At 32.7% G+C, this 17585-nt stretch overlaps 2 protein-coding genes and 1 non-coding gene across 5 annotated transcripts; 2 read left to right on the forward strand and 1 right to left on the reverse strand.

Annotated features, from left to right (window-relative positions):
• Positions 1-789: 789 nt before the first annotated feature.
• On the forward strand, positions 790-6996 carry LOC122579379 (uncharacterized transporter C405.03c). Its single transcript, XM_043751546.1, has 8 exons — positions 790-1040; positions 2470-2844; positions 3582-3799; positions 5013-5083; positions 5247-5348; positions 6106-6223; positions 6301-6436; positions 6599-6996. Exons 1-8 carry the CDS (start codon positions 960-962, stop codon positions 6659-6661), a joined length of 1164 nt encoding a protein of 387 aa, XP_043607481.1. The 5' UTR covers positions 790-959; the 3' UTR covers positions 6662-6996.
• A 1451-nt stretch (positions 6997-8447) lies between these two features.
• TRNAA-UGC lies at positions 8448-8520 on the reverse strand. Its single transcript has one exon. It is a non-coding gene; the product is annotated as a tRNA-Ala (tRNA).
• A 112-nt stretch (positions 8521-8632) lies between these two features.
• On the forward strand, positions 8633-14999 carry LOC122579726 (cysteine--tRNA ligase, chloroplastic/mitochondrial). Of its 3 annotated transcripts, none has more exons than XM_043751950.1 (9): positions 8633-9057; positions 9748-9811; positions 10167-10328; positions 10739-10909; positions 11423-11704; positions 12501-12626; positions 12707-12910; positions 13840-13941; positions 14599-14999. In XM_043751950.1, exons 1-9 carry the CDS (start codon positions 8696-8698, stop codon positions 14836-14838), a joined length of 1713 nt encoding a protein of 570 aa, XP_043607885.1. In that variant the 5' UTR covers positions 8633-8695; the 3' UTR covers positions 14839-14999. The 3 variants fall into 3 exon arrangements, with proteins under 3 accessions (XP_043607885.1, XP_043607886.1, XP_043607887.1); XM_043751951.1 differs by having other exon boundaries at positions 9000-9057; positions 9744-9811; XM_043751952.1 differs by having other exon boundaries at positions 9000-9057; positions 9744-9811; positions 10183-10328.
• Positions 15000-17585: the final 2586 nt, after the last annotated feature.

Raw genomic sequence — 17585 nt, forward strand, 5'->3', positions numbered from 1 at the left:
CAAGTTTTTAGTAATCAACAACAAATGTATATATTATATTGCATAATGTATGACTATATAATACTTCTATTGTTGTGAATAACTAAACTTTGTTGTAATCTATCACTCCCCATAAGAAGTATTTTGATTTTTGAATCTACCATTTACACATACCTTTTACACTTGTTACATCAAAATCATTACGTTTTCATACTTTGATCACATACATAAAAATTCATTTCTTGTGTACTTTTTACATTGTGAGCTCATAATTTGAATGTTTTCCTATTCATACTCACATGTCGTTTACACCCTACATTCATTTTTAAGGACCCATATTAATATAGTGCAGCCAAACTATTTGTGACTTTTAAGCCAAATTAAGCATTTTGTAACCGTAACGCACGTTATCCCAAAAGTAAAATACCGTTTTAATATTTAACTTTTAAAACAAGTAAAATACAACTTTACAAGTTAAATACTAGTTTTATTAAAATGAAGAAAAAAAACTAAAAACAAACCAAAATAGTACAGTACTATTGTAGCAATTTTTTATACAAATTAGCAAACCTAGAGTAACGCTTATTGCCCAAAAACTTTGCCACTTTGGTCTTGATTGAATTCACCCAAACTTTTTTCGGATTAACAAAATAAGAAAAATTTATTGCTATCAAAAAACTAAAAAGAAACGTTGAAGAAAAAGAAAAAAGATTTATCAAATAATGACAAAAAGGTAGGAAATTTTGACCTTAGGTTGGCTTTCTTTACATCAACGCCAATCTCCCTCTTAAAAAAACAATTAAATGCATTTATAGAAACAGAAGAAGAAGAAGAAGAAGCAGCTCATCAAGATCAGGGGACCCCAAAAAACCCCATTTGACACAACCATTTTCAAGTGATTTCCGTCGGTGGGTGTTCATCAAAATTCAATCTTTAACCCCCATTTTAAAGATCTATACGTATATATATTATATATTTTGATGGGGTGGAGATATCAAGCTGGACTGTTATTAATTGCTGCTGTTGTTATTATATGGGTTTGCTCTGCAGAAGTTACCCAGGTTCTACTTTTCTTTTAATTTGGATTTGTTTTTCTTTTATTTTTCTTCTGTTTTATTGTTGATTTTGATGAAATATATGTCATTTAGAACATTGGATGACATTTAACTTGATTGTTCATATCTACATACATTTGTATATATATGTTTGGTTGAATTTTGCTGATAGAATTTGCTAGTTTCTTGAATCTTTACATGGGATTTAACATTAGATTTTAGATCATATGAGTTTCTATAAGATTAGGTTCTAGACTTTTGGTTAGGAAGTTTTTGGTGGTTAGTCATCTAAATGCACAATAGGATAAAAATAAAAAAGTCAACCTTCTTCTTTTGGTGTAGTAGCTTATTTTTTCATTATCTTTAATTACATACATTCACTATATATGGGCTTTAATCTTTATAGAAAAGTATGTATATGGATCTTTTAGTTGATTTCGTGTCATGTGATAGGACTGAGTGTTGTAAAAATGCTAATTGCTAAGATTTATTGAGGGTGGTTAGATTTGTGTTTTGGTACTGGTATTGTCAATTGAAAAATCATAATCAAAGATTTAAGATTAAGTTAACTAAAGTTTTGTCATTTACAGGCTTCATATTAATCGGTTTTCTGAATGCAACTTCTTATACGCTTCGGTTTTGACCTATGTAATCATGAAAATAAACAGATTTTGGGACATTAGTGGCAATTGTGTATTTAGTCGGCACAACGGAAGACCCCCACTTCAAATTCTTAAGGTTTTAGGTTGATTTTTAGGCATATGAGTTAGGTTGATTAATCATTTTCCTTTTGACAAATAATAGGTTTCGTATTGCTGGTAGGTATGGCTTTAATCTCTTTTGTTAAACAATAAGTGGTTTAAATGTTTAGTAAGGTTAAAATGCTAATATGTGTTATAAAGATATTTCATACGTAATACTTGTCAAGGTACATTTTGTACATAACACCTGAATTTAAAACAACATCTAATATAGGTAGTTTTAAGGAGCTATCATTGTTCTTTGTTTTGATGTGATGGACTCTCCTGGTTTTAGAACACTAGTGAAAGCAAAATGTACAGAGTCTAAACAAAAAAACATATCACCTCCAACTGCAATATTTGCACATGTTTACCAAATCCCAGTTAGTTTGCTACTAAACTGCAATGTTTAGACTAAAATACTAAACTGCAATATTTTGTTCAAATGACTCATCTGTCCGGTTTTTGACGGGAATGCTCTTTGTCTGGAGTATTCGTCTTCCTTTTTTATTCCTTTTGTGTCATTGTTTCGGGGAATTTTTGAAATTTACGTAACATGCTAACACTATATAGTTAGCTCACGTTGTACTACTATGGGAAACCTATCGTGTTTTTTCTAAATAGTCAAAACTAAAACACATTATGATGGTGTTTTTAGTTGGTTCAAGTCTGACCATTATCTACATCATAAACAGGGGATTTTCACAGACTATAAACAACCATTTGCAGTAACATACCTTGGAGCTTCACTAATGGTAATTTACCTTCCTATCGCATTCATCAAGGATTGGATATATAGGCTAATCAAAAAACGAAAAAGTCAATTATCTGCTGGACTCAACTCGCCTCTTAAGTACATTGGCGGGTCAACAATGTTTGAAATGCAAGTTGAAGGGTCAGCAATAAGTCGAAAAGCTAGTGATCATGACATTACCGATCAAGAAGAAGGAAACCCGTTAGTTCCTAAAATCAAAGGCGATTCTTTGCCATTGAAACATGAAACTGAGATTACAACAAGGGAGGTTGCTACCTATGGATTCTATATTGCACCTATATGGTTTGTTACAGAGGTAAACTATTTATGCTAATGTAATATGTTACAATTAGTTGCATAACTTTCATCATTTCCTTCATTGTATGTACGAATAATCATCGTTCTATTGCTCACTAAAACCATCGTAATTTCATAATAATGCACGGTCTTTCTTTCCTTTATGATATTGACTTTAACATCTGGCTTTTAGATGTATATTGTTGTTAAAAACTAAATAGAAAAGATGATGTAGTGGTTTGAGCATATGATGGCTTTTTGCCAGAAATCATTTGTTCTACAACAAGGTTGACCAATTCAGCTCTTAGGAATACATATCTATAGTTAGTTTTCCCATATCTTGGTTTAAGGATAATTATTAATACAACAGTCATAGATTTTTTACAAAACTATTTAGTGATATAGACTAAGTTTTAAAGATGACCATATATAACTCTAGAACATAAGTGTTGCAGGAATGGTTTATAAGCCTTTCCTTTGCAATTAAATCCTTTAGGCAGTGATAAATTCACAACACACTTTTGCCATATACACCAATATATGCTTTAGACAGTTGTCTGTATGCAGTGACATACTTGTACTTGCTGTAAAGGGCAAAGGTTTATTGTGAATTTATCACCACCTGAACCCTTTTGAATTACAAATTGGAAAGAAATAACTTTGACATTTGAAATAAAAGTTCTCACTCATTTTTGGAATGGAGGTTTACCTGTTATTATGTTTTAAGCTTACTAGTTTCATCTGTTTCCATTTCAGTATTTTTCAAATGCTGCTCTTGCGCGTACAAGTGTTGCTAGTACGACAGTACTTTCATCAACATCAGGGCTGTTCACTCTATTCATTGGTGCGTTTTTGGGCCAAGATTCTTTAAATGTGACAAAAGTTGTTGCAGTTTTTGTCAGTATGGCTGGTGTTGTCATGACAACTCTGGGAAAAACTTGGGCTGCTGATGAAGTAGCTACAAGCTCCTCTTCGTAAGTACCCCATTCCTTTGAATACTTCAAGAAACACTCTTTTGATCTCTTTGTCATGTATACATGATTTCTTTTATGGTGATATGTGGTCGTGACTGATCTTCAACGGTTTGGTACATGAAATTGTCTCTGTGTACAATTGTAGTGGTGGCAGTGTGGCACCACTCTATCTATTTGAAATGGTCAGTTTGTATAGAATTATATAATTGGTCAACAGGTCAAAAGTCCTCTAACATATACTAAAATGCTTTTTCATCATGTACTTAAATAGGGATGCATTAGGGTTTGTAATCATTTCTACTTTTCTAGGGAGTTAGTCGTATAGAATTTTAACAAAAGCACAAAAAGGTGGTGCTGGGCCGTCTGGTCCCAACCTGATCCTACATATTTGAGCCATTTCTTAGAATTACTTGTTTTAACGTGGACTCATTTTGACTTGTTACCAAGCCTGTCTTTTTTCTTTTGCCGCCTCTATAGCAGTGTATACATAGGCACTATTAACCCTTCCAATGTCAAACAGGCTTTACACAGAGCGAGGTCACCTTGGGACTTAAACATTTAGTAGTAGAAAACGCATTAAAAGCAAATATTTTTCCCTACTTGGAGTACACTATTATACCAGCTTTTGATGTTTGTATAATACAAAACTCTTTCAAGAAAACAGGGATTTGTAGCTGTGTGCGTCTTGGTCCAAGTTTTATCTTTAACAAGTCAAAGGAGTTAAGCCAAAAGATTTAACTAAGAATTGAATGATTCAAAGTGGCCGAACTTAATTGTAAAGCTCAAGTCAAAAAGTCATTCCGGCCTTATCTGATCATATATAGCGTGTCCTATTGCTTTATAGATGAAAGTTATACACTTTTGAACAATTTATAGCTTTTGTAATACTATAAAGCATAACTTGTTTATAAAAATTCAAAAGACTGGTAAGAAGTGCCTGTGGGTTCAGCCCGACCTTATCTGTTCTATAGTGACCCGAACTTAATATGTACCTATTTTTACCCCATCCTGTTTTGACCAATATTATCAATCTCCCAACCTGACCATCGTGACGACTGACGACTTGACTTTATGTATTACATTAAACAGTCTTTCTTCGTTTTATTTTTTCCAATTTTAAGACCATGTGTTTGTTTTTTTATCAATTTGGTGTTCTTATGAATGTTTCAGGGCATTGACTGATATATAGTTGAACTTTTTGTTTCTTTTAAAGAAATGGTGATCACTCTCTCGTTGGCGATCTATTCGGGCTATGCTCAGCTATGTGTTATGGCCTCTTTACAGGTGAGTAAGATCTTTTCTCAGCCTACGTCGTCTATGCATACTTGTTAAAAAGCGTAAGAATTGACTTCAATTACATATATGTATTCAGATGGTATGTCTACATACAGGAGTTTTGTTTGGTTAGATGATAAATTGATAATACAATTATGTAACCCTATTACAGTGCTTCTTAAGAAATTCTCTGGTGAGGAAGGAGAACGAGTTGATGTGCAAAAATTGTTCGGATATATTGGTTTGTTTACACTTGTGGCTCTATGGTGGCTTGGTAAGTCTACACATCTACTCTGGCAAGTAAAAAGTACTCATGAAACTCTGTTCAGTTCCTAGATGTAGAATAATGTATGTGGGTTGTGACAAAATCCGTCTTTTCATAACAATATTCAGTAGAGGTGGCTAAATGGGTGGTTCCAGCAGGTGAAAATTAGTTAAAATGGGTAATTCTTAGTTAGGTTAACACGAAACACTTTGATATTTTGGCTGTATATAGTGTGCCAATTATCACTATAGATAATTAAATAAGTTCTTCAAAAATTAATTTAGGAGGTTTTGTTCACTAAAGATACACTTTGGGCAATTTTGGTCGACCTGTTTATTTTTAAGCTATTTATATATGAATTTTAGCCGAGTAGTTGTGTAGTATTCTTCGTTTGCATCATATAGATATCAAGCAATAACTTTGCAGTCCTTGGTATTTGATATGCGTATTATGTTCACTGGTTATTGAGGGAGGATCTATTTAATAGCTGCAACCAATTTTTTAATTAGATAGTCACTTGTTTCCCATCAAATAAACATCACGTCCATTAATGGCGGACAAATGTTTTTTTGACCTGGATATGCAGCATCATTACAAAACAACTCATAGTTATACACTATCATCAACACAATATAAAATGGTATGGGATATGCACTTTGATATGATTAATATTACATTTTAGTGCAACAATATTTGGAAACTCTTGCGGTGAAAACTGTTATTTTTTCTTGTTCATTTGTTTCTTATGGATGTTTTGTGATTTCAGTTTGGCCACTAACTGCATTGGGAATCGAACCAAAGTTCCAGATTCCTCACTCAGCTAAAATGGATGAAGTTGTTATTGCCAACGGACTTATCGGGAGTGTCCTTTCTGACTATTTTTGGTATGTAATAAATTATCTTTTGTAAGAATTTTATATATTTTTTAGATTTCTAAGTAGATTCATTTTGTGTTTGTTAGGGCATTATGTGTTGTATGGACGACTCCATTGGTTGCCACCTTGGGCATGTCTCTCACAATCCCACTCGCAATGGTAGCGGATATGATGATCCATGGCCGCCATTATTCTGCCATTTACATTCTTGGTTCTGCTCAGGTAATATACTTTGGCTGTGACTTGTGAATATTTGAAAGAGTATGAATGTATGATACTTTCGGTTTGAACCCTTCAAATGATGGATTTTATACTTGAGGTAGAGGTTTTTTGATGACTTTAAGTTTCTTTTGCCGACTCATAGCGCTCTTTCGTGCTCTACAGGTATTTGCTGGTTTTGTGATTGCTAATCTTCCCGACAAAATTTCCAAAAAAATCGGGTTATAGCACGTGATTCTGTATCACTAACTTCTACCTTCCAAAGATTATTCGTTTGAAATCTTGATTTCTCGGTGAGCTTCAACATTCTAAATCCACTGGTTCCGTATCATCAATGATGTAACAGTTGTATCATCTATAAGATTGATTGTTTGAAAATGAACTCATGGAGCTGTTGCTCGAAGGCCGTCTTGTTCCAAATTGTGATATATACATTACCTTTTTGTTATATTGATTCACGTTTTGTGGATTTGTTAGGATATAGAATGCAAGATTAATAGATATCATTTGTACCAACTTCTCAAACTTGTTAATATAAAATATCAAGCTTTTTTTCTCTTACATTTTTTCCTGGGTCATCTAGATTAGGGTGAAACTGTATTATTTGTTATCTATTTATTTTTTCATTTTACTGTAATACTATATGTGTTGCTTGAGTGTAATTATCTTCTTATTTGAATTGATTTTATGATAGCTGTATCAAGTTGTGTCAAACATTCCTTGTACTATGAATACAGCTTGTATCTGCTTAGTAAAAACATCTATACTGAGTTTTTCTAGCAAGTATAACTATTTTGAAAGATTGCAAGTGTATATACACATTCTTTTGTGTCCCCATCATACCTCATCGTTCTGCCAATTTGTCTTCTCTCCCTATCCTGGACAACATTCTCTTGTGTCCTTCATTTTCGTTCTCCCAATTATAATCCCAAAAAAACGTCGATGCTATCAATTGTCTCCTCTAATCTCCGGACAAATATCATGTCAAATTATAGTTTGTTATTTTGTCCTTGTGGATGCAATTAAGCGATGATCTGCTGCCAGATTGCTAGACCCAAAATGTCTGTCTCACATTCACCATTTGCTCGTTGTATAGTCAAGTTGGTGACGATGACGTTGAGCACAAACACCTTTCATATCTTGCCATTTGCTTGACAATTGATCATTTGCTCTTTTCTCCGTATGTGTGAGCATTGTATTATCTCATTTTCCAGTATCAAAAGGACTCAACCTTTTGGCGCTTAGCAACCGTTCATCATCTGGTATGAAAACCCATCACTATGTCAACTTTACTTCTTATTTAGTCCAATGGAGTCTTGGATCATCGTTTTTCATTCCAATATTGTGCAGATTTACTTCTTCTTAAGTTAGTCCTCCGTTTGAGTCGTCGCAAGTTAGTCTCTTTCTTGCCTTCTTCTTGTAATTGTTGTTGTGTATGAGATGAAGAAATTTGTGGGTGTTAAAAATGCAAAATTTGGTTTATTGTGTATGCCTGAATTGTGGAAATTAGTTGTGTCCATGAATATGTAGTTAGGTTTTAATCCCAGGCTTTCCCAGGAATTTTCTCAAGAATTCAAGAAGTTGGAATCTGATTTCACCAACCATAATAGTAATTTATATACGGAAAATATCAAATACTAACTATTTTTAACATGTCACTACATGCATAAAAATATTCTCGACTGTCATTTATTCATGTAATAGTATCTTAAACACAACTTAGAATCATATAACAATTATATTATATTTTTTGTGTGGATAATCTCTTGATATATTGATATATAAGACCATAGTTAAATTAAAGTCTTATAAATATCTAATAATTTATAAACAGTAATGCATTTCATTTCGACTACTTTGATTGATTTAGTCATAATTAATGTGGGAAACCAGTATTAATTTCAATATTGACATTGTCGTCTGCCTATTCGTATTTTGAATTTGAACAATTTGTTAACTTTTTAAGTTAGTGTTTATCATTTCCTTTTATTATTTAAAAGAAAAGAAAAGGAAATGGAGATGCGGGGGATCGAACCCCGTGCCTCTCGCATGCAAAGCGAGCGCTCTACCATTTGAGCTACATCCCCGTTGATTTATCTTTGTATAAAACAATATAAATATGATAATTTACATCTATCTGTAATGTTTTTAGTATTTTAACCCTCCCTGAGTCCCTGCCTCCCAAGTCCCAATATCACACAGCAGCCATAAAAACAACACACTTTCTTCTATCTATATCTATCTGTCAAAGAACAACAAGAAATGGCAGCGTTGCAGTTATTGTTCAAATGTTACAAACCCCCATCTCCTTTAATATTCTTTAAATCAACAAAATGGTATCCACCCACAACCCATAATAATATACTATCACTTAGTGGGAGGAAAAGATTTTTTTGTTCAGCCCACACCAAACCCAGTATTTATAATAATTATATTAACAATAATAATGAAAAGAATAAGGAATTACAATTGTGGTTGTATAATACAATGAGTAAAGAAAAAGAATTATTTAAACCAAAAATGGATGGAAAGAAAGTAGGAATGTATGTTTGTGGTGTTACTGCTTATGATCTTAGTCATATTGGTCATGCCCGTGTTTACGTTTCTTTCGATATCCTTTTCAGGTCAGGTCCCTTTTTTTACTACTATCTGTTATTATGCAAATTACTTAAATTCTTGATTTCAGTCTAGTTTTGAGTATTCCAATTAGTTTACTTGTTGTGAATGAAAAGTCACAAGCTTTTTGGGTGGGAGCTGCTTATTTTCGTTTCCTTAGAGTAGAATATTAAGACGTTTCGCGGTTTGTGTAATTATTCTTGTAGTCTCTCAGTTGTTAAATGAGTGCCTTAAAAGAGAGTTATAAAAGGGCTCATTTAGGTTCTTATATTAGTGTTGACAAAAGACCCGAAATTTTTAAGCTTTTTGAAAGATAAGCATAAGCTCGCCCCTGAATTGTTTGGTCGTTAGGTGCGTTTTTAGTTTTAGCTTATTTTAAAGGAATACACACTTGACTTTTAGGTCAACTGAGTGCTGCTTATTTTGAACACCCGTAGGTGTCTAAAAACATGCTTGACGTACGTTGTGCATAGAAAGTAAACAAGAAGAAAAAGTGTACGTTGTGTACTATAAAATGCTTAAGCTAATAGTAATACATTTAATTGTTTCTTCAATTTCTTTGAGTTTCATTATTGTGAAAAGTAAATGCGTAGTATTTTTATTGTGTGTGTGTGTAAATGTTGGCAAAAAAACGTGGTATATGTTGCTTATTACTAATCAGTTGGATTTTCTATTTGTTTTACTTGAAACTTAGGCAGATACTTACGATTCATGGGTTATGAAGTCAATTATGTAAGGAACTTTACTGATGTTGATGATAAGGTCAGTCAGTCAAACTTATATTACATTGCTTTTTCATTCTGACTACATACACACACTTATGTGATACTTGGTGCTAAAAAAATGTAATCTTTTCTTAAGGAACATGTCATTTTGGTTTTACATACGGAGAAATCAAAGGTTTTAAATTCGATATAGAAGTATAATCCTGATTTCTGATCGAACTTGCCAGTGTTGGCAGCATTCTGTTTGAAGGACTCGTATCACTTGAATTTTCCTATGTAGAACATGTGTTTAATAATCGTTTTGCTAAAACCTAAGATTGTGGATTCAAGTACCCAATGCTTTTTACTTATGGAATGACAGGATAGCTTAGTGCAATTTTGAAATTCTGTAGATAATTGCTCGAGCAGGTCAATTAGGAGAGGATCCAATCAGCTTGAGCAGACGCTTTTGTGAAGAGTTTCATCGTGATATGGAATTTCTTCATTGCTTGCCTCCTACCGTTGAGCCTCGTGTTTCTGATCACATGCCCCAGATCATTGATATGATCAAACAGGTATATTTTTGAATCATCAATATGTCCACTTATGTCACTAGAGCTATCTGAAATAGCTATGTAGTATTCGCTGGCCTAGTTTCAATAAATTTTATGGCACTAGCACTTCATTTTAACAATGACATAAGTCGTTATGAAACAACTATCTTTCAAAATAGATTATTTTGGTAATCTTAATGGAAAACCTATAAAATACTGACATGATTGAGCAACTTTTACAAATGTTTTGAAAATTGAAGGTTTTTTCAAATGGTTTCTAGTGTTGGATATAATTGGTGAATGCATGCCTGGTTGTCATGTATATTTGATCCAACATCTCTATTGTACTATTGTAGTGATAGCTCTTCATGGTCTTGTTTTCTTCTATACGCAGACTATGCTTGGTTGTTTGACATGTGCATCTATTGCAGATTCTTGACAATGGGTGTGCCTACACAGTTGAAGGTGATGTGTACTTCTCTGTTGACAAGTCTCCTCAGTATGGACGACTCTCTGGTCGGAAGTTAGAAGATAATCGTGCTGGTGAGCGTGTCGTGGTGGACTCAAGGAAAAAGAATCCTGCTGATTTTGCTCTGTGGAAAGTAAGTTGTAAGTCATAGGATATTATATCATAGTAGGTTGGATCAATCCGAAACAGTTCTTGTCCAAAACTTTTCATCTTTGAAATTAGTTACCCTGTCAAATTGCAAAAATTTCTATTTCAACAATAATGATATGTAGCAGGTTCAATATATAAAAATATACTGAGTGACTTTTGGTTGTTCAACTCTTTATCTTTAATTCTTTATATTTCAAGACATTATTTTCTTTTTTCAGTTACGTGTTTGACCCAGTTAGAGATAAAACATAACACTAATCGACCCATTCATAAATATATGGATCGAAATTACCACTTACCTGAAAGAATCAATAACTGGAAGTTTGATGCTGTAAGCCCGTATTTTATTCAGCAATCAATAAGATTGGCCTTATTCAGAGAATCTTTGTCAAAGAACATGTCCTATGTAACATTAAGTAGAGTTATCAATTGGTCTGATTTAAAATGTTTTGCAATTGTGCAGTGCATAGTTAATTCTCTAGTTTTCTTCTTGCAGTCTGCAAAGGAAGGTGAGCCTTTCTGGGAGAGTCCATGGGGAGCTGGAAGACCTGGATGGCATATTGAGTGTAGTGCAATGAGTGCTGCTTATTTAGGATACTCATTTGATATACATGGTGGCGGAATGGATCTTATTTTTCCCCATCATGAAAACGAAATTGCTCAGAGCTGTGCTGCATGTGACAAAAGCCACATAAGCTACTGGATACACAATGGTTTTGTGAATATCGACTCCCAAAAAATGTCCAAATCACTCGGTAACTTTTTCACAATTCGCCAGGTAAAAGGATCCTCCATATGTTATTTTTGATAATGTCTTGGCTTGGTCATTTTATTTGAGACGAATTGAAGCTGGACCCAAAATATGTTAGATGTAAGTTAATGAAGAATAAGATCTTTCTTGGTCTTCGTTGTGACTTCCAAATACTGTCTCCATCCCTTGTTAATGATAATGCTTAAGTTTGAATCATAAATCAAAGTAACATTCTGAATTGTTCAAAAGATCAAATCGCGAATTAGCAACATACTTTCACTAATTTCTATTTGGTCAGTAGACTTGAAGTATTAAAAACTTACTATCTGGAGTTTTGATCAGGAAAACTGTAGGTTGTTAATGTGAGTGCATGTTCTTAAGAATGCTTCAAAAGGTGAAAGGGTTTTTACTACTATTATTTTGAAAGTTGGATGGTCTTTAGAAATGGTTATCAAAAGTTGATTATATAATGGTTTTTAAAGTTTGCTTCCTTTTAGTAACATGTTTTATTTTTAACTAATAATCAAATTAGAAATGAAGAGAAAGTAACAACTATTCACTGCAATTTATCTGTTGTCAAACATCTAGAAGGCCCTTTAATTGGCCAAATAAGTGTTACGCAAGCCAAATCAATAGCTTCAATATATCTGCAGTGGTGATATGCATATGGGGAACTTTAACGTGTATATCTTTCTACATTAGTTGCAGCATTCATGCTACATTGCTACCCTCTTTTAAAGGATCATATGCAGGCATGCAGCCATGCAGGAAATATTTCTTTGAAATCTTTGAGCATAAAGTTGGGCAATTTGTTTTCTCTCAGGTTATAGAACTTTATCATCCATTGGCCTTGAGATTTTTTCTAATTGGAACACATTACCGGTCGCCTATCAATTACTCTGATGTGCAGCTAGAAAGTGCTTCTGATCGTGCTTATTACATATACCAGGTTTTGTATCTAAAACCATCTTGTGTATTTATATTTGATTTAAAGCTGCTCTATAATTAACTAAATGATATCGGTTGCAGACCTTGCAAGATTGTGTAGAAGTTGTAGGGAAGCAAGATGATCCAAGTCAGAAAGAACATATACCTACAGAAATAGTTGATTGCATACGTAATTTAAATGATGTATTTATTACTTCTATGTCTGAAGATCTCCACTCTCCAGTTGTCCTTTCTGCAATGTCTGATCCTTTGAAAACTGCCAATGATCTTCTACATACTCGTAAGGTACTCCGGTTTTCATTGTAATTTAGGCTTACTATTGTGCAAGATGACACTCCTGTGGTTTAGCCCATAAACAATTGTACCCATGGAATTGTGCAGCTACACCTTGTTTGCATTAAAGTCTTTGTCGGATTATATTATTTCTAGTCTTCAGGCATCCTATAAGTGTGTTTCTGAGCTGGCTGTAAGTAGAGGTGGAAATTTGACCTATTTACTGATAAATGGTAAATTTAGGTTATATTTAATCTCTAACAGGTCGAATGAATTAATATAAAAAGCCTACCTTAATAAGGAAACTTGTAGAACGGGTTAAAAGTCAGTGAAAGTATATTTAAATGAATAGAAACTTCTAAAGTATATTGTTATATAAAATTTATTTTTTGCAATAATAGGATTTTTGTAGCTGTATTAAATACAATAGTTATTTTTTAATCGGTCGAGCTGGGAAAAAAACGTGTTTGTGGGTCTGATACAAACTCACCCTATAATAGGCTCGCATCAAGCTGTAAGCTATTCGTAGCACTCACTCCAAAAAGCTAGCTCAAAGGGGTTGGGGATTCCTGGACTTATAAACCACCAACCAATCCCAAACTTGACTGATGTGGGATTGTCGTAACAGGGTCCAACCAACCTTTACTAGCAGGTGTACGGTGTACCACTGTACCCCAACTTGGTTAGACCCATTGTGAATCCTCTAATTTTGCCATCTCTTGCATTATTAAAGCGTTGTGACCAGAAGCTGTTGAGCAAGGTAAAAACTTGAGAGCCATCCTGTTTTAGAGTAACCTTTTTTTTATGCATTGTTAGAAAATTTAGGATACTATTTTAGACGATCAGTTTATGCAAATAGTAAGTTAAATACTGTGAAATTCATTTCTTGATGCTATTATACTTAGTTTTCTTTGTCTCAGTATTTAACTTACTATTTGCAGGGGAAGAAGCAAGGAAAACGGATACAGTCACTTGCTGCTATAGAGAAAACTATCAGAAATGTCTTGGATATTCTAGGGCTAATGCCACCAAGTTACGTTGAGGTATCTAATTCGCTCTATACAAAAAGTTTTTGAATGGAAACATTTAAAAGGAAAAGATGTAAAAAAAATATGCAGCATTAAACAATATAAAACGTAAGTTATTTTCTTTGGACCAGATAAACTATATATCTTACCCGTGTTTAATTCTAATATAAGCATTTTGGACAATTGGGTTTTGTACTTCGTTTATCTACCAAAAGCATTTTTGCAAAAGCTTAAAATCAAGACTCCAGGTTTGACATAAGCATCACTATGCCAAGTAGAGTTTTCTTTTTCTTCTATGACATCTTTTCGAGTAGTAAAACAGAAGTTTGGTTTCAAACTGGATTGGACTGGACCGGACCAGACTAAATATAGTATGTAACCAAATGGAGTCAGTTGCATCTGGTTCAGTTTGGTCCTTGTATGATTTGGTCAAGTCCAGTTTTTCCTTACGGCTTCTTTTCCCCTGCTGTTAGTTATTATCTTCCGGTTGGGATGTTAGTTGTTGGCTTTTTGAAAATTGAAACGACAAGTACAATGGTTTGATAGTCCCATATACCTCTCACCTTGACCTTGAAAACAAGTATTTTGACGGTTTCATTTAGTATTGATGCTACAATCAATTATCTTGAGCATAAAAACCTTGATGTTAAATTTGTGTGCTTCGTTTTAAAGGTTTTGCAGCAATTGAGGGAGAAAGCACTGAAGCGTGCAAAACTAACCGAAGATGAAGTTGCTGATAAAATCAACGAAAGGAATGCAGCACGAATAAACAAGGAGTATGAACGATCAGATGCAATCAGAAAAGACTTGGCTACACTTGGTATTGCTCTTATGGATAGCCCTGAGGGCACATCCTGGAGACCCGCCATTCCCCTTGCGATGCAAGAACAGTATGCCTTCTCAGAGTCTTAACTTCACAAAATCACACTGGAATTCACACTCATAAGTCAACCATTTTTAGCTATTTGAGTTTTTATCTTGTACTATTCATCCAAAATTTTCAATTTTTATGTATATCAAGCAAAATATAGAGGGAAAAGTGAGGCCGGTGTTGTTATACAAGTTTGGTGAAATCCCCCTTCACATCTTAATTTTTTAATATACAAGCTAATTAATTTTGGTTCAACCCGGAGATATTAATAAAAGTTTTAGAAAAAAGTATCTTCGCCATTAAAGTTATGATAAAATTAGTAGAGTTTTCAAAAAAAAACATTTTTCTATACAAAAATTGCATCATTAAAAAACAAAAGTAAAATAAATTTTAAAAAAAATTATTTATGACATTATTAGTAAGTTAGACAAAAAAGAATTAAACTTTAAGGAAAAATTGTGGAGGTGACAAATAAGCTATTTTTGTAAATGCTTTTGTCATAACAATATATATTTTTTATTATACTAGCTAATCAATTCGGGTTTAACCCGAGACGCTTAATTAAAAATTTAAAACCAAAAAATATATAGAAATATGTATTTAATTTGTTGTCAATACATTATAATTTGATACGGAGATAGCAACATACTTGTCAAAATTAACATTAATACATAAAACCGATTAGGGTGATGAAAAATTAAAAAGTAACTATCATAAATCAATAGTAGATATGAAATTAAAGTTAAGGAGTTGGGATATTATCTTTCAATATTAATTAAAAATAATTAAGGTTAAAAAAATAATATGAAAAAAAAATGGCATATTGCCTAATATAAAAAATAGTTTTTAAAATAAAAGAAAATCTATTATGACATCATATATTTTTAAAAATAGTTTAAGAAAAAATAGTGGCATGCCACATAAGTAAAAAGTTTCTAGAAACAATCTTTTTTTATTTATTTAAGAGATATAGAGATAGAAATTTCACTAAACTTAAAAATGCCCATATTACAATAGCAGATCAGAAATATAACGACTTGTTTTAGTCTTAATTAGGTAACCTTTTCAAATTTGTAATACAAAACCTTTGAAAAGAGCAATTTCTTTTACCAGTTGAAGGTTTAAATTTGTTGCTAGACAATGAATTTTTAGGAGTTAGTTTTGGAGTGGGACCAAATCATCATCATTATCTATTTACAAAAGCTCAATTGTGTGACTAAGCAGAGAACTACCGTCCTTGATTTCAAACCTAAAATTTATTTACAAATGGCCTATATGGTGTTAAGATGGTATGTTTGTATTTAAGATGTATTACATAAAATTTAGGGCTCAACTTATGATATGAAAGGTATTATTTTTATTTTTTAAAAAACAACATATAATGCACAATTTTAATAAACTAATTAACATCCATGGTTCACCTCTAGGCCCATTAGCTTTTTTTCTTTTTTTTTTTGAACATATCTAAGAGCCATTAGTTAGTTTTAGATTTATATTACACAATTTCTTCATCTAAAAAGAGATCAGTTTTCAAGTGAGATCAGTTTTCGAGTTAATGCTACTGGATAATTTATGTTTCTCTCATTTTAGGGTAATTAATTTATTTAATTTTTTTTTTTTTTGTAATTTTGGGGGTAAGTAGTTTAATCTTCCTTTATATATGGGGGCAAATAATTTTTTTCAATTTTCGGTGATCCACTCATTACCTTTTTACCGATATGAGTTTAGCTTATTTGGTATGTGTTATTGTCTTTTAAGGTGAACTTTAAACTTCACCTTAAGATAATAAGATAAGTAGTAATATTTTTCACTCGATTGTATCCATTTCGTAATTATGGTTGTCATCAAAATGTAATAAGCTTACTTTTTCGCAATCAATGTGGCAGCATAACCCATCTCATATGATGTAACTTTTTCTTATTCGATATCTTGTCGAAGACCAGTAAAATAAATTTCAGTTGTTAAGAAAACTGATCTTTTAAGGTTATTTAGTGACAAATATGAGCCTTTAAAGATATCGTCTTCAAATTTGGTTTTCTTAACATGTATTGATGAATAACAACTTTGTTTTGAAAAAGCCATTACCTCTTCAATAGTATTCGGATGAAAACTTAATATCTTTTTAGATTAGAAAATTAGTATCGGACAACCTCTACATTAAGGAAAGTTTACTAATTTCTTTAATAATAATCAACCGTGACAAGTTGTTACCTGCATTGCTTGTTAATTACATACCCGTACTTTTCATAATTTGAACACACAACAAAATTTCATCGTATAATGAATTAATTTAACATTGTTTTTATTATCATGATACAGGAGTACCGATTAATTAATATGCTTGATATGACATACAAGTGGCCGGCATACATAGCAAATAACTGATCTTCACCTTTCTAATAATTAAGGGAATTATACCTTGCTGGTAATTTTTTAAATGGACCCATCCCCGAGCCCATTTGTTACTTAACCGAATTAAGGAAACTATACATTTCTAGTAATTCTTTTATAGGAACCATTCCCGAGTCTATTGGTCACTTGACCAAATTAACTGATCTTCACCTTTCTAATAATTCGTTCAGTGGAACTATTCCCGAGTCCATTGGTTAATTGATCGAATTAATGGAACTCGACCTTTCTCGTAATTCCTTTACTTCGATTTCTTTCTCTCCATGGAAACAAGTTAGTCGAATTCCCAAAATGTTTAGGAAATCTGTGTAATTTGAGTTCGCTATATCTCAACAACAACTCTGCAATAATTGTCCCTTTTTTAGATTTTCTGAAAACG

The sequence above is a fragment of the Erigeron canadensis genome, chromosome 8 (assembly GCF_010389155.1).
Source record: "Erigeron canadensis isolate Cc75 chromosome 8, C_canadensis_v1, whole genome shotgun sequence".
NCBI classification, from domain to species: Eukaryota; Viridiplantae; Streptophyta; class Magnoliopsida; order Asterales; family Asteraceae; genus Erigeron; species Erigeron canadensis.

Coding starts and splice junctions, on each gene's coding strand:
- LOC122579726 (XM_043751950.1), top strand. CDS start 8,696: ATGGCAGCGTTGCAGTTATTGTTCAAATGTTACAAACCCCCATCTCCT. Junction 10,910..11,422: donor CTGATTTTGCTCTGTGGAAA/GTAAGTTGTAAG, acceptor TTCTTCTTGCAG/TCTGCAAAGGAAGGTGAGCC. Junction 12,911..13,839: donor ATCTTCTACATACTCGTAAG/GTACTCCGGTTT, acceptor TACTATTTGCAG/GGGAAGAAGCAAGGAAAACG.
- LOC122579379 (XM_043751546.1), top strand. CDS start 960: ATGGGGTGGAGATATCAAGCTGGACTGTTATTAATTGCTGCTGTTGTT. Junction 3,800..5,012: donor GTAGCTACAAGCTCCTCTTC/GTAAGTACCCCA, acceptor TTTCTTTTAAAG/AAATGGTGATCACTCTCTCG. Junction 5,349..6,105: donor TGTGGCTCTATGGTGGCTTG/GTAAGTCTACAC, acceptor TTGTGATTTCAG/TTTGGCCACTAACTGCATTG.